Raw genomic sequence first — 14993 nt, forward strand, 5'->3', positions numbered from 1 at the left:
TTTTTTAAAATGAAATTCAGAATAAATACAGAGCAATATAATTATGAAGTTGAGCTCAGCTTCGCGACCCCCAATTTGAAAACTCTTGCCTTAGAATCATCATGGTGAAATAGACTAAGAAAAAGTTTCATCACTCCCGGCATTAATTCGATTTTTAGTACGCATTTAATCAATATTTTTATAAAGTTTGTTCAGACTCTCGCGGGCCGCATGCGGCCCGCGGGCCGTAGTTTGCCCACCCCTGCTGTATACTGTCATATCAGTGAAGTGAAACTAATACTCTCGATACTTAGATTGTGTGTACATGCCCATTCTTATTTGTACGGAGAGCAGATCAGATCCACAGCCGACTCGTATGCTCGTACAATACGAATTCGAAGAGCTGATTTGTAAGGTTGTAGCCCATGTCATAAAATACCCCTTTTGTTAAGGTAGTTGAGATTTCTTGAGACCCGGGAAAAACCATACAAGCTAGTCACGCGTGCTTGATGGCCGCTATACTCGGTTGAAGTGAAGTATATTATTAATGGACAATAGCAAGTGTAACAATAGGCAGCGTTGCTGATTATTACTGAGTATCTGTGTTAGTCAGAACATGGTATTGTTTCCTTGAAAAAATATTTTTGCCAATTCCGCTTTTCAAATCGAGTTTAGATGTAGACAATGTATTTATACATCGCTCTGTACTTTACCAATCAGTTGGACATTACGACCATACCAAGACTCTGATGTACTCATAATTCTGATTTACGAGCTGATTATTGAAGTGGGAAGTATGGAGTACTTTTGTCGTGTGTCATCTTGGGTGAAGATACTGCTAATTTGTTCATATTGTCAAGGTAAGTTTTTCATTATATCGACAGTATGATTCTTAGTATATGTATCTGTTTTTATTATTCAGGTTATACGGATCATGATGTGTCTGATATACTAAGTAGATTAATTCCGTGTATGTTATTAAGAATGTTGCATTACAGATATATGGTGGTTTAATGCTGGTTTAGTCTCGGCCTAACGGAGATAATTACGCATCGAATATTCTGATTAATTTAAACACGGCCTTGACAGTATCCATGGTCGTCCAAGTTTATTAAATTCGGTATCTGTGCAACAATTAAGGTCTCTGTTACCGCGCAACGAGCGTGAATATTTAGTATATTACTCATGAGGCGATTTACGATCATATATGAAATTCCGGCTTGTAGATTTTTGTATGGGCTAGACCGCGAAAAGTGTGAAATTTCCGTTTAATTCCCACTTGCGGCACGGACACGTAATTACGATGAGAATAGATATTATTTTATCATGCTAATTAGACTAATTAGAGCGAAAAGTCGATAATCTAATTGTAATCTCATTTGTGAATTGTTTCTATGCTCAAACATTAATTCGAATGTACTTTCTGGGTTTCTTGAATATCCTGCAGAAGAACTGTATCGTGCAAAACGAGCCTAACTTGATATACGGACATTCGCCGTTCTTATGCTGATGAGAATTACCTCTGAAATGATCGGAGTTGAACTTGCTTCAACTCAATGTTTACGCGAATTCGGTCATTCAAATTCTGAACGTACTTGGAATTATTTGTGTTTATATACGTCTTATTTTACTGTAATTTGAAAAGAAATTGTGTAGCTATAATTCATATCGTATTGCCAAGCGTTTCCATTTTATTGAATCTTCAAACTTTAATTACATTCAGGCCACTTGCTCCCTTGTTCCCTGGCCCCACAAACCCATTTTACCAATATTGCAGTCGAAATTCATCCCGATACGAAAAAAAACAGTTGACAGATGACTAAAAAGCTGGGTTCAGTTTACGACGTATAGCACCTTTTGGCGTCTTGTTCGGGATAGTACACGAGAACGGAACCAGCTTCATCCGCTGGATATATATCCCAACGGATCGGTGTGTTTGTCTCGTTTGAACCCACTTAAATTAAGTGTAACAGAAAAACTCTGCATCAGAAATCGAAATTTATTGGGCTATTGTACAAATTAGTGAATAAATACGAAATCCGTCTGCAGTGTACATGACTGGCTGTTGATATGCAGTTAGGGAAACCCCGTTACGCGGTATACATTTTAAATCCACTTGAATTAATTCAAAACTATCATTGTCTTGTTTTGATTTCACTTGATCTATTTTTTCCGACCTTGGGAATGGGTAAATGTATTTGAGTAGTGTCTGCAAAACCTGTCATAATATCTGAGCAGAATTGTTGTCGAGAGGCAAATAATTATTCTGAACGGACAAAGAACCACGTTGCGTTCGCTCAGTACATATTTATACCGCCAAAACACTTGGGAAATTCATGTTGACCTCCTCACAATGAACATTGTGAAGTTATGCTAATCGTTAATGAATACCAGATGCGTCAATTGTGTTAGAAAAATTATTCTGTATAGGTATAATGATATGTTAGAAATACAGGTCACAGACAGTAACACAATAGAAAGAATAATCTCAGGAGGGGCTTTCGCCAACTCAAAGCATACAAAATAGGCTTGGTTCGAAATGATAACATCAAGTATCACGAAGTATACCGTTATGGCTTCCAATAACAAATTAGCGATTCACTGCAACGTAGATTAGTGCTCCTTAACCTTTTTAGTTTTCGTATGTCCTTCGAGAGTTTATGATATTTTCTGGCGCTCACTATAATGCCTTGCGGCCGTAAATACCATTGCAATAATAGCAATCAATCTCAATTCCTGGATTACAAACAGTATTTTATTCAGTGGTGGGATGCCTCGAGTAATGACGTGACCCAAGTCTCATTTTTCGAACGACTTGATTTGAATCGAGTCACTGCCCCAAAATGAGTTGACTTGACTTGACTCACTTGACACTGGTCTTACGAGAAATGTGAATTTATTCGTGGCCTATAATTGTGAAGGTTTATCTAGGCTCCTCCTGGTCACCTGATCCTCGTAAGCGGTGTCTTAAAAATCCTTGAACATGCCCGATTGCCCGTGCTTCAAGTCGGCAAATCAGGCATCATCAAGCACGTCGGCCTGGTGTAAATGACCATTGCACCATAAAAATACCACTAATATCACAAACAATAACGACTCATGACTGGGAGTCAAAATTTTAGCATATGTCCCCTCCCCCAATAATTATGATCTTATCAGACACACCGAGAAGTGACCACATGTCCAATAATAATCATTCAGTTGCTTGATTTCATTCTCATTCACGTTTTCAATACGGTTATATAATTACATCAGCTGTAACATCACATACAAGATACCATCGGTATGCCCTTAATTGCCATCATAACGGTCTTGACATCATAATACCATTATAACCATATATAGTATAAATTCATTCAATGCATTCGTTTCGGTGAAACTATATCTGGCGCTCCACCCGCGCAATTGAATTATTATCTGAGCATCTGAGGTGTCTGAATCTATCCCGGGCTCTATGGCAGATTGCATATAGGAATTTGTAGCACCAATAAAACGTACGATTGTTTTAGAATAACGATATATTTGCGTGTTGTATCGAGGGCCAGTCGATTAATTATAAGCAACACTGAATGTCTTGATGGATGTTAAAAAGAGCGTTACACGCAATTAACAACGCACAGATATATTCAACATTCAGTTGGAAAGTCGACTATTGTTGACCTTTAACCAACTTGAAACGATGCTTGTTGATAAATGCTTTGTTACATATATCCATAAGGAAAAAGCCTAAAAAGCGTATAATGTCACATAAATGTTGTACCTGCCCCTTTGTTTGGTGCCTGGCTAAAGACCCCTCGTGTAGATCTTACCAAACCACGAAAAGCAAAGTCTCAACTGGATCAGTTAGATCAGGGGCGGGCAACCGTTTTGTTGTCCACGGCCGCATTTCGAATATTTCGACAGCATACGGCCGCCAGTCGTAGGTGAGCTGACTAAAAAGGTCATTTCCCCGCTCAAAGTCCGAAATTTACGTTTACAGGTCCGGTTAACTTGGATTGACCAAGTCAACCATGCCCCATGCCCCATTGCCCGCGTTAGCACCGAAATCTACATTTCAACTATGGCATTATTTGTCCAATCCCCTGGCATAAAGGAGGACGAATTGCCAAAAATGACGACAGTTGGCTGTCCTAGGATGGCATTTTAGCTTTATTAAAAAACGAGGAAATTTCTCCTAAAGGAGGACGTATGTCGTAAGGTATTCCAATCGTGAATACTTCATTGCTTAATAGCTAGTAATCTTATAATATCTAATCTAATGAATATCAAACCCGTTTTTAAATGATTTTAGCGATGAAAGTCTGTAACATTGAAATCAGTGACCTCCTTGATTTTGACTACGAGAAGACAAACTTGCAAATTGGAAACCTGACACTCGTACCATGAAATAATCCAACTCTCATTTGGGATTAAATGCCCTTCTCTCCTCTGTTACTGTTCTTTTGCGTTTTACGAACCTAATACAATGTAGACTAACTTTATAATGTAATTGGGCTGATGAAAAGGTTTTGTCTCAATGTAGCCTACTCTCTTTCCATTTGCTCAACACACCCACACAATGTTATTCGTTTACCATTGCTTTATTATGACTACGGCTCAACCTGTCGCAGTAACGCCAATAACCTACCAACATTTAGACTCCGTGACAAGGTTGACTAAGCTTAGTCCCTCCACATACTCGACAATAATAGAAATATTGCTTTCAGAACTGCATTAATTGCAGCATTTATTAACTTGAAGACTTTCCGTGTGTCCCTTAACGGTAGGCTTACCATATTTTGGAAATCAAAAAAGAGGACACTTTTTCAGAAATTTGCAACTTGCAAAACCGGAGTGAAATTCTCAAAAACCGGTTAATTTTCCCCACTTTGTGATCGGTTGACTAAAAAAAAAAGTCATCTTTTCCGCTCAGAGCTCAAAATAACATTTTTTACTCCACATTGCCAGGTGGATGACTAAAAAAAAAAAAAAATCATCTTTTCGCCCAGAGCTAAAATCACCGTTTTTCACTCCGAAATACCCGTCGGAGCTTCACTTCTGTGCTGATATGCGGCATATCACTGACAATTTGCTCTAAATCTGCTCTAAATCTCAAAAAATAGGACAAAAGGGCGTCCTCCGAGGACACTTTCAAAAAAGTCAAAAAAGAGGACAAATCCTCTTAAAAGAGGACGTATGGTAAGCCTACTTAACGGCACAAAAGCATAATTATGGAAAGAGGTTCGAGCGAAACCTAAATTGGCAAACTGTGTCGTAATACTGCAATATTAAAATGGAACTAGGCAAAGTCAGCTGTATCACCGGTGGTCATAACAAGAGACGACAGGAAATAAAATTATCCAATTCACGTAACGCGTTACACAGACAATTGGCGGTATATATTAATGGAAAGTTTCAAGATTGTATTGAAACTCTTTCTGCCCACATGAATAAGGATTAGTCAATTTTATGATAGTTGACTGCATTATTGTGCCGTTAACTCTTGATAAGGCGCACACGGAAGTCTTGGAGTAGATAAATTCTGCGGCGATGAATGTAGTTTTGAAAGAAATATTAAAGTATTACGGCCAGTCACACATTACAATAATACGAATGTTCGATAGATAAACCGATATTATACTATACTCTCTTGTATGGCTTCATCTACTTCCAAACTTTTAAGTAATTGAACCACATTAGTCGTACCACTTTCATTTATGAAACAGTCATATGTCAGTGTATGTCGAAGATATTGACGGGCAAGATCGTCGCATATGCGTAGTGCCGGAAGCTTAATAGGCAAATTTTAATTTTACGAACCCGGACCTGGACGGGGCTCGTGCACTTTCGGGCCAAAAACACATTTTCTTCGTAAGACTGTAGTGAGTTTGATCCGAAAGTGCACGACACCGGCAGGTCCGTCTTTTAGTCGCTATAGTATCATATGATGTCGCTTGAAGTCACTGGAAACGTAGTCACAGACTATGCAGTGAAGGAGAGTAGTACACTGAATTAATTATACCCTTCAAAGTCGTATAAGTTTTACCATACATTCAGCATATGACCATCAACGCACGGCCGCCAACACATGCATTTTACATCACGCGCTCACGGCCGCACAATTTCGCCTCCATGGCCACAGGTTGCCCACCCCTGAATTAGATGGTAGACTATTGACACTACAAAATAATTTAAAATGAATATTATAGCCGTTCTGTACAAGGGCGTAGCCAAAAAAAAAATAGGGGGGCGAAGTTTTTGATGAGTCAAAGGGAGCTACAGAGTGTTTGTTATAAGATACCACCATCTGATGTAGGAGCCTATAGACAAATATACCTCCCTTTTGAAATCTCTTACTTTTCCTCGAATTTGAGTCGGTTCACTAAAATTGCATGCTTTATCGCGGCGTGTACGGAGTATCGTAGTAAAAAAAGATTAAAGATATCGCTCTCTAGAGTCTAGACTATTACGCCATTTAAACAGCCAGCCGCAAGAGGTATCATCGGGCCAGTGGCGGCTCGTCCTATAGGGCAACTGGGGCATTGCCCCAGCTAAAATTCTGTTCAATAACAATTATTTATCATTTATAGACGCACAGCAATCAATATATACAGAAGTCACAGCGAAAATCGCATTCTTCTTTGGCTTTGGCTTGTAAATGCCCATATATAGCGAAGTCTCTGCGAAAATCGTCTCTTCCGTGTTTTCGCTTTGCGAATGCCTAGCCGGGGCATGCCCCGGTAGCGCTCAAAACAAGCTTTCACTGTCTATTCTCTCAAAGCCGCGCACAATAAAGAAACGGTGATTTACTCTCTACTATTCATAAAATTACCGAGCAGGTGGGGCAACATAGCCTTGTTGCCCTTAAGATGTAATGTTACAATCGTATCTATATCTGAACTTCGTTACCGTCATATGCGTTGAGTCGACCTTTGTTGTATAGGTCGATTTTGATGGTGTTTCACACCATGATCATTCTTGAAACTTGGTTTGTTATGTCGTGATGGTGGTATTTAACACTGCCCCAAGTTTCAGGGTTTCTACTTAAAGATTAGGGTAGTAATTTCGTTTCCGAAGTTGAGTGTGTGCTGATCCGTCATGTATCGCAAACAGATTTTACTCAAAAGCCGGTATTGGTATCCATTGATTTTGACGATGTTCCATACCGAGATAGGTCATGACATTTGGCACGGTAAGTCTTAATGTTAGTATCGAACGCTGTACCAAGTTTTAAGTTTGTCACTGACTATGTTAGTAGTAATTCCGTTTCCTAAGTCGAGTGAGAGCTGACTGGTCATTTATCGCTAACAGATTTTACGCAAAGGCGGTATTGGTCTCTATTGATTTTAACGATGCTCCTTATACCTAGATCCGTCATGAGCTTTTGTACGGTATGTCTTGATTTTAGTATCGAACGCTGTGCCAAGTCTCAAGGTTGACACTCAATGATTAGGGCAGCAATTGTGTTATCAAGGCCGAGTATGGTAGAGATATGCGCTGATCTGACACTTTAGCCTACCTAACGCATTGCGGATTTCACGCAAAAGCCGGTGTATCTGTACTAACGTTAACTGTGTTCCATACTGAGATAAGTGATGAGATGATGATATCATGAAACAGTGTACTAACATTCTCGGTTTGCATTCAAATATTTACTTTTATTTTATATTCTCAAATGTCTTGGCCTTCAAGCCATTTGCTTACAACCCCCTGTCAAGCGCGATGACGGCTAACAGGTGATCACTTGATCAGCCTATTCGTCCGAACTCGTTGACCTTTTCAGTTAGACTTACTTAGGCAATCTCTCTGGTTATAGTCACTTCCATTTCTGCAGATAATTAGTCAGGTCAAGTGCGAACATGAACCGTGTTCAATCTTTGTTCCATACCCCGTTTACGCAGTTACCACACTTCAAGTCACAGCTCTCCGGCAGACCTCTCGCGGCACATACGTTAAAATTACTGATGTCGGGAAATTCATGTTACCGTACCATCATTAAGTTACTTGTTTACGTTGGAAAACGCCATTGTGGCGTCATCTTGATAAAAAGTCGTTTGCATCCCTTGCCCCACCACCCGATATTGTCACGAGCCGCCACTGCATCGGGCTATGGTCTGTTTCACAATATTTAGTTTTCTTTGGTAAGTTTGTTTTATGACTTCGGGTGAACTCTGATTGCGGTCTCGAAAATGTTGCTACTTGAAAAGATAGTGATCTTTCTTCTCAGTAAAACATCAGTGATTGCTTTAGTGTTATTTGTCTCATAATAATCTGGGAAGTTCTGACCTGATGCCGGCCAGTCTACCATACAATAAGATAACTGGGTATTTTATGGTTGATTTGAAGCTTGGAAAATATTATTAATATCTTCTTGCTGAAAACTAGCAGGTAATATCCGCATTTGTTCTCGACTTGCAACCCTCCGGCGCTTCTTTAATGTACGATCCAAAACAAATCGATGTCAACCGTGCGACCAATACATTCTTTCCATGACATACAGGTTGTGCAGATCAAAATGAAGATGCATATGGCACTTTATAGGACTGCATTCAAGTACAGTATTGAAAACATATATATTTTATTGCAAAATCCCATCTCCACGCGGCTGTTTTCAACTGATAACGTCACAAAGCAATAAACCGGTGACATGGTCAACACTACATATCACGTAGTAAGGAGAATTGCCCCCTCGATCTTTGGGGGCTTTGAGCGGAAAGAAGATCAGGACGAGTGTTTTTATGTACTAAACTATCATTTGGAATACGGCGAACGAGGATTCCAGAAAAATTTTCAAATCTGAACAACCCTAATGCGCACTGCGTAGCGAGTGAGGGTGGAGCTTACGCGCAAATCCGTCGAAGTGAGAAGACTTATTGCACTAGTGGCATTCACGATGTACTCAACCCTAATGTCATTTGTGTGGTAATCATGGTGTTTGTCGACTACTATGGTCATTCACACCAGGCCGATATTTCTTATTTTTGATTCAGTAACCGTCGACTTTGTAGCACGGCACACTTCTGGGCTTCTGTAAGACCCCGCTTATGCCAGAGGTCGCCGACACAAAACGGGTCGGGGGCCACTTTCAAATTTCTGGAGGCCGCGGGCCGCATGAATTCAATATCGAGATAAAAATAGGCCACATAGTTGAACAACCACGCTATCTCGTCACCTACCAAACCCGAATGAACCCTACTCTTGGTAAATGTGGGATACCGCGGGCTTATCGAACGCCTTAAAATCTTAATTAAGAATTGCACCGTGTGTTGATTGATCAGAGAGAAGCAGACATGGCGGTACCTGTATGACAATACTGTTCTCAAATCCACATTGTCCTCGTCATTATATTGGCGAGAAATTGCTTTGAAGTTACATTGCTGTCGTTAAAATATATTCATGAAATACGATTTATTCCTTGTATATGTGGATAAATGGGCGAATAATGTATCGATTCAGCAATCCGGCCCGCCAAGTTCTTAATTTTCCTATATCCGGCCCGCCGACTGAAGAAGTTGCCCGCCCCTGGTATAGACCAACCATTTGGAATATCTATCATCATCATCATCATCAAGCCACACTTTAAGAAACTTGCGACGATCTTGCCTGATGGTATCAAGAAGTGGCACGTTTCTCAAAGCATCCGAAGTCAGAAGTCTATATCTCTCAGCATCGCGAAGCTGCGAATGGTGCTCAAGAATATATCCAATATCGTTTGCTTTTCCCACCTCATATGATTTCTGGGGCTCTTGTGTATCGGCAATTATATCTGCCGCTTCTACTAGCGAAGGAACACAACTTACTATTCCTTCTGTTGGCTGCGCATCCCGACTCCTTGCAGAGAAAAAGCTGTCAAGTCTTGCTTGTTTCGATTTTGACATTGAAACGTAATGCGGAATCCAAATCAATTACAATCCTCAAGGCCTCTCTACACGGCAACGAATGCTTCACACCTCCTATCTACACGGCAAGCAAGTTGCTTCGTGATCTATTGTAAACAAAATACCTCGCCACAACAAACCCACCATTTAAACTGCCCATCAGATAAATGTACTAATATGTGATACCCATCCACTTCAATATAACCTAAAGTCATTACGTAGCATTGCTGCGTGTAGCTCATTGTACCATGTATGTCTTGAGCGGGTTAAAATAATAGAACCGCCAATTATACCGATTATACCCAACAAAGATCCCCATCTCTAAGAGTCTGCGGTCGCGCTCAGCGAACCATATACATACATAATTAATTAAACTAATGGCATCGCTGTAAAGGTGCGGTGGCATGTGGCCTGTAGAGATTCCTTTAATATCGCACCTCGCATTGGTATAGTTATATCAGTAATTGCAAATCTGCCTCAGAAAATCTACTTTATATTACTTTATGGAAAATTTGAGGGGAGCGATCGCCCCGTTCGCCCTTCTCTGGCTACGCCAGTGGTTCTGTATTACGAGTAATTCATATCACATCGTAATCTTGTTGTTTGGTTCGTCGGGTTAGGATCATTATTGACGGCTAGGAGATTTTTATTTCTCATCCGTTGATATTTGCGTCATATAGTTTTGAGATAGCACGCATCCCGAAATACATCATTCTGGCTTAATACGCTGATCATCTTGATCTCCGTTATGATCATGTTTTGCTTCTGAAAGCCATATTTTAAGCATACGGAATCAATTTCAGCAGGTGTCATAAATTTACGATATGAAGGTAAATCTTGCCGCTGTCGTTCAGATTGTTCTTGCTCCCGAAAAACCTACATGTGACGTTTGGTTTCTGATTTGGTGTGGTCGAGAATAGATCCCGACCAATATCGTATTGCTGAGCCGATACCGATAAACCGATATCTAGTACCTTCACCTAGGCCCAAAATAGCACTTCGTCACCCCCCCCCCCAAAAAAAAACGTTGGTCTTGGACTCCCCACGCCATGATAAACCAAACTTCTGGGGGCTTTCGGCTCCCAGACCCCTCCCTCCACCCATCTTGGCATACGTTTTTGCCGCCTCTTGTCACCGTGATCAGTTATATTAGTTAGCGTGTCAGCTTGTTTGACGCGCGAACCTGTTCTATAACCATGTTTGACTCGGTCACTAATACCAGGAATTGCATATATTTATTGCTATGAACTTTTTTATTTTGTGTCTGCCTACGTTATCATATTTACCGGTAGAACTGAGGGGGGTGTTGTCATGGAAAATGTAGGGTCTGTAAACAATAATTAAACAAATTCGAGCGAGCCGGCTGGCATAATGACATCGTTACATGATGTTATTTCGTGACCCCCTGTCTGCTATATCACAAGATATTGAACTCGCCCAAACGTAGGCTACTAAACTAAGAGACGGACACGAATTCAAATTGGTACTTTTTCAGTGGCAAATTAATATTTTTCTCTGCGAGATGACATTTGTCTTGTGTGGTTCCGATTGCCAGTACAGGAACATTCGGCGCCACCCATTTAGGCGCTTATGAACGATCAAACATTTATGCATATAAATCGAAGTTTTCGGTCAGCGTGAGGGCAGTAGTTTTCGACCAAGCTTTTCTAGCTGCCGATCGTTCTGGCACACTTTTCGAGATCGCATATTACATGGTGTAAAACTTCATGTATTGGTGCGTCGTGGCGCGGTGGTGGCCGACGCAGAAATACCCGTTTCTATAAATCACGCGTTTTCTTTTCTTGGGTTAAGGGTCCCCAATATTCAAGATATATATGCTTGCTCACAGCAAATCGCGATCGCAGAAAAAATGTACAAAGTTCCATAAATCTTCAAAAAAATAGAAAATAATTTATAATAATTCACGAAATAATTTTGGTCCCCCTTTGAGCTCCCCCCACAATCGGGAGGTTTGGGGTGCGGCAGTTACGGTCCTGCCTTCACCAATAGCGCCAAAATATATATGCTATGCTATTCAACGGATATCGCATATATGCGAAGGTACATGTAAAAAACTTGGAAGCATTTATTTGAACAGCTGTGCAGCAATTGCTATGCTTGGTTATACAGGAAATAAACGAGAAAGACTGTATCTTCATACTTGTAAGCAGATGTGGTCAGTAAGGATGTAGGCTACTTGGTAGGTTTTTCCTACGGGCACTATCTCACTCAGGTGGGTATTATTTAAAACTTGCTTTGGTAATACCCTCTTCTACTACTTCTACACGAGTAGAAACTGTACGACTACTTGGACGGTCTCGTTCTGTAAGCTGAATTAAAAAAATCATTATTTTCGGTCTCGCAGTCACAGATTATAGTTCTATGATTCTTCATTACCATGCTATGACGTTACCAAAATCGACGATATTTTTTACCTGTAATTGCCGATATCGATGTTTCGTCACGGCCAAAATAACGTTAAATTCACTGAAGTATTCATTTACCTACTTTGCAGTTGAATGTTTGTTTAAGAAAATTGGATGACAACCTGAAACTGTATTTCTCTTTTTGCGTGATTTCCCTTCAGGTGTTCACATTGTTTTGAGTAGACATCACTGATTTTTTCATTCAGTCGTCTTGTCATCACAGTCATCAATTCCGAATGAGATGGTGGTCTATTAAACTATTAAAAATAGTTTCGGATCTTCGTCCTATGCTTTCACGAAGTTATTCTCATTTCGCCGCGTGAAAATATTTGCACACTCCTTGCCAAAACTTTCAATAAGGGTCACTATCATGCTATGCACGTGCCTAGCAGGAACTTGGACTAGCGGGAGCTTGAAGGTATTTGGTTTGCACACGAAATTGTTTACATTGCGGGTGTCTTACTTTCATATTCGTATGAAAGCCTATTTGTACAGCATATTATGTGCTAATGTCTGCTCACGCGCGATGTTAAATTCTCATGCCACTGAGGCTTTCACCTTTGAGTTTCATCGTTGCGTCGCAATGCTGGCATTAATGATTTCGAATGATTGTCATTCGCGAACGAGTCAGTGATAAGAGTGGCGATTGTGGTTACGAGTTATAAGAAGACAGTCAGCCATAAAAGAAAACACACATTCACTCAAATAAGTTGACCTAAAACAGGAATATGTATGTACTACTCAATGTTTGAGATTGCGATACTAATCTCTAACAATCCACGAAAAATCAATGAAGATATGCGAAAATATATGACTAATAAAATTATCAAAAAGCGCGTACAAATATTGGCACAAGTGTGGAAAATTTCAAATCAATGATTAACATCCTTGTTAAGATTATGTCGTTAATTCTGCTATTAAGTACAAATACATAAAAATTCAATTGCGGCGTGGGCTGTACGAGATCCAGATCAAATTGCATCGATATTTGTGTTTTGCGAAATTAATAATTAGGGTCAGTATCAAATGTTTAAGTGCACGCCTGTTTCATAATTTTTAACGTTATTCTTAACAAGAACAAAATTTGGTGCTGGCTGTGAAATCACACCTATTAGGGGTGCATTTATATCAGGGCCGGCCAACCCGTGGCCCGCGGGCCACATGTGGCCCGCGAGAAGGTTTTGAGTGGCCCGCGTGGTAATTTCCAAAATTGGTAATTTTATAAAAGATGAATTGCACAGACTGTGATCTTGCAAGGCCAACCAAAAATTTGATTAGTCTGGAAGCAACACTTGAGATGTTAAGACTAAAATATCAGTTACGACGCATTGGCATTTCCATGAGCCAGTCACACTTTGGTAGATCTTCGTACACTACAATAAAGCAGAATAATTTGCGATAAATTTATCAAAAGTAAATATTTTCTACACGATTCGCGCAACATGTTGTCACTCGATTTCTTGCTTTTAATATTGTTACCCCTTTGTGAAAATGAAAAAACGCCCAATGCATCAGATTGAGTCTAACTATATTATCGATTACGAGACAGTGTCGTTCAACATACATGCGACCTAGCGTTTGCGCTCGCAGAAAGGCCGTTGATTATGAAACCTAGGCACAAAACGATTGACGCATGTTGGTCGAAACTTTCGAAATTGATATGTCAAGGCGCTGAATAGTCCAGTCCTGGCAAACTGAGCCCAGCGATATACTGCAGGCCCGCAATATAGTCAAGTGACAAACTATGAACTTCTAAAAATTTTCGCGCTTCGCGCGGCTAGTGGCCCGCGCAATATTTCGTCGATCGAATGTGGCCCTTTGGCTGAAAAGGTTGGCCAGCCCTGATTTATATGGACTACTATTTCGTCTATCAAGCGTCTAATACTAGAACTGTTAATGAACGCTTGGTGGACGCAAGACATGTCACTTCTCATCTGAGCATCTTAAGGTGGATGCCGACAATAAACTATCTCTGAAAACAACTGTCCTAAAGTTTTGGAAACCTGCAGAATCACTCATGATATGTGCTCATGTGTACCTCATGCTATCCTATGTACCTCAGATGCCAAAACTGAACGGTTTATTAAGGGGGGAGGGGGAGGGTATTCAAACTTTTTCGAACCCCGTACTTTTTCTATTTATCTGCATGAATGGCGTACCCCTTCAAAATGATGTAGCACAGAGTGTACGCAACTGAAAAGACGAATACTTTCATATATCTTTTCACACGTTTGGGTCGTAAGAGTAAATATGTCCTTGACAGCATTATCGAATGGCGCAAAGACGTGATATATATTGTTCAACCAAACGACTGGCAAGAAATTTGTTCCATATCATGCACTATGCCTATTGCACACGCTTGAGAATCCTTGCTCACAACTGTAACTGGATCAATGTAAAAGCATCGTGTTTTAAGCCTTTAACGCAGCATTTGGTAAGCTCAGACTTCTTTTCTGCTTGTCCCATGCACGTTAAAAGCGTTGTTGCAGAGAATTGTCACAGTACCAGAAAAATGAAGTTGCTCGCGTACCTCTATTGTAGAGCCCCTGGTTCAAGGCAGAAAGATGGTACCGTAGCAAGAATGATTCCGAGCTTGTTTATCAAGCAGTCATTGTTACATCTGTGTTATCTTACGTTAAGTAATATATCAGAATATATAACGTCAGCTTTATTCTGATGTGACCCGCTCTGAAATTGAGTTTGGCGCTCCTGTTGTATGTAGTTTGACCAC

General features: G+C 40.2%; 1 protein-coding gene across 30 annotated transcripts in view; it reads left to right on the forward strand.

Annotated features, from left to right (window-relative positions):
• The first annotated feature begins 662 nt into the window (after positions 1-662).
• Positions 663-14993, forward strand: part of LOC145437839 (adhesion G protein-coupled receptor E5-like) — a 138166-nt gene continuing 123835 nt past the window's right edge. For all 30 annotated transcript variants that reach the window (XM_080315150.1, XM_080315162.1, XM_080315158.1 and 27 more), the window contains exon 1: positions 663-839. In XM_080315150.1, the coding sequence (XP_080171276.1) occupies positions 776-839 (64 nt within the window). In that variant the 5' untranslated portion in view covers positions 663-775. The remainder of the gene's footprint in view (positions 840-14993) is intronic.

The sequence above is a fragment of the Botryllus schlosseri genome, chromosome 4 (assembly GCF_051294905.1).
Source record: "Botryllus schlosseri isolate E-star chromosome 4, Bs_hap1, whole genome shotgun sequence".
NCBI lineage: Eukaryota > Metazoa > Chordata > Ascidiacea > Stolidobranchia > Styelidae > Botryllus > Botryllus schlosseri.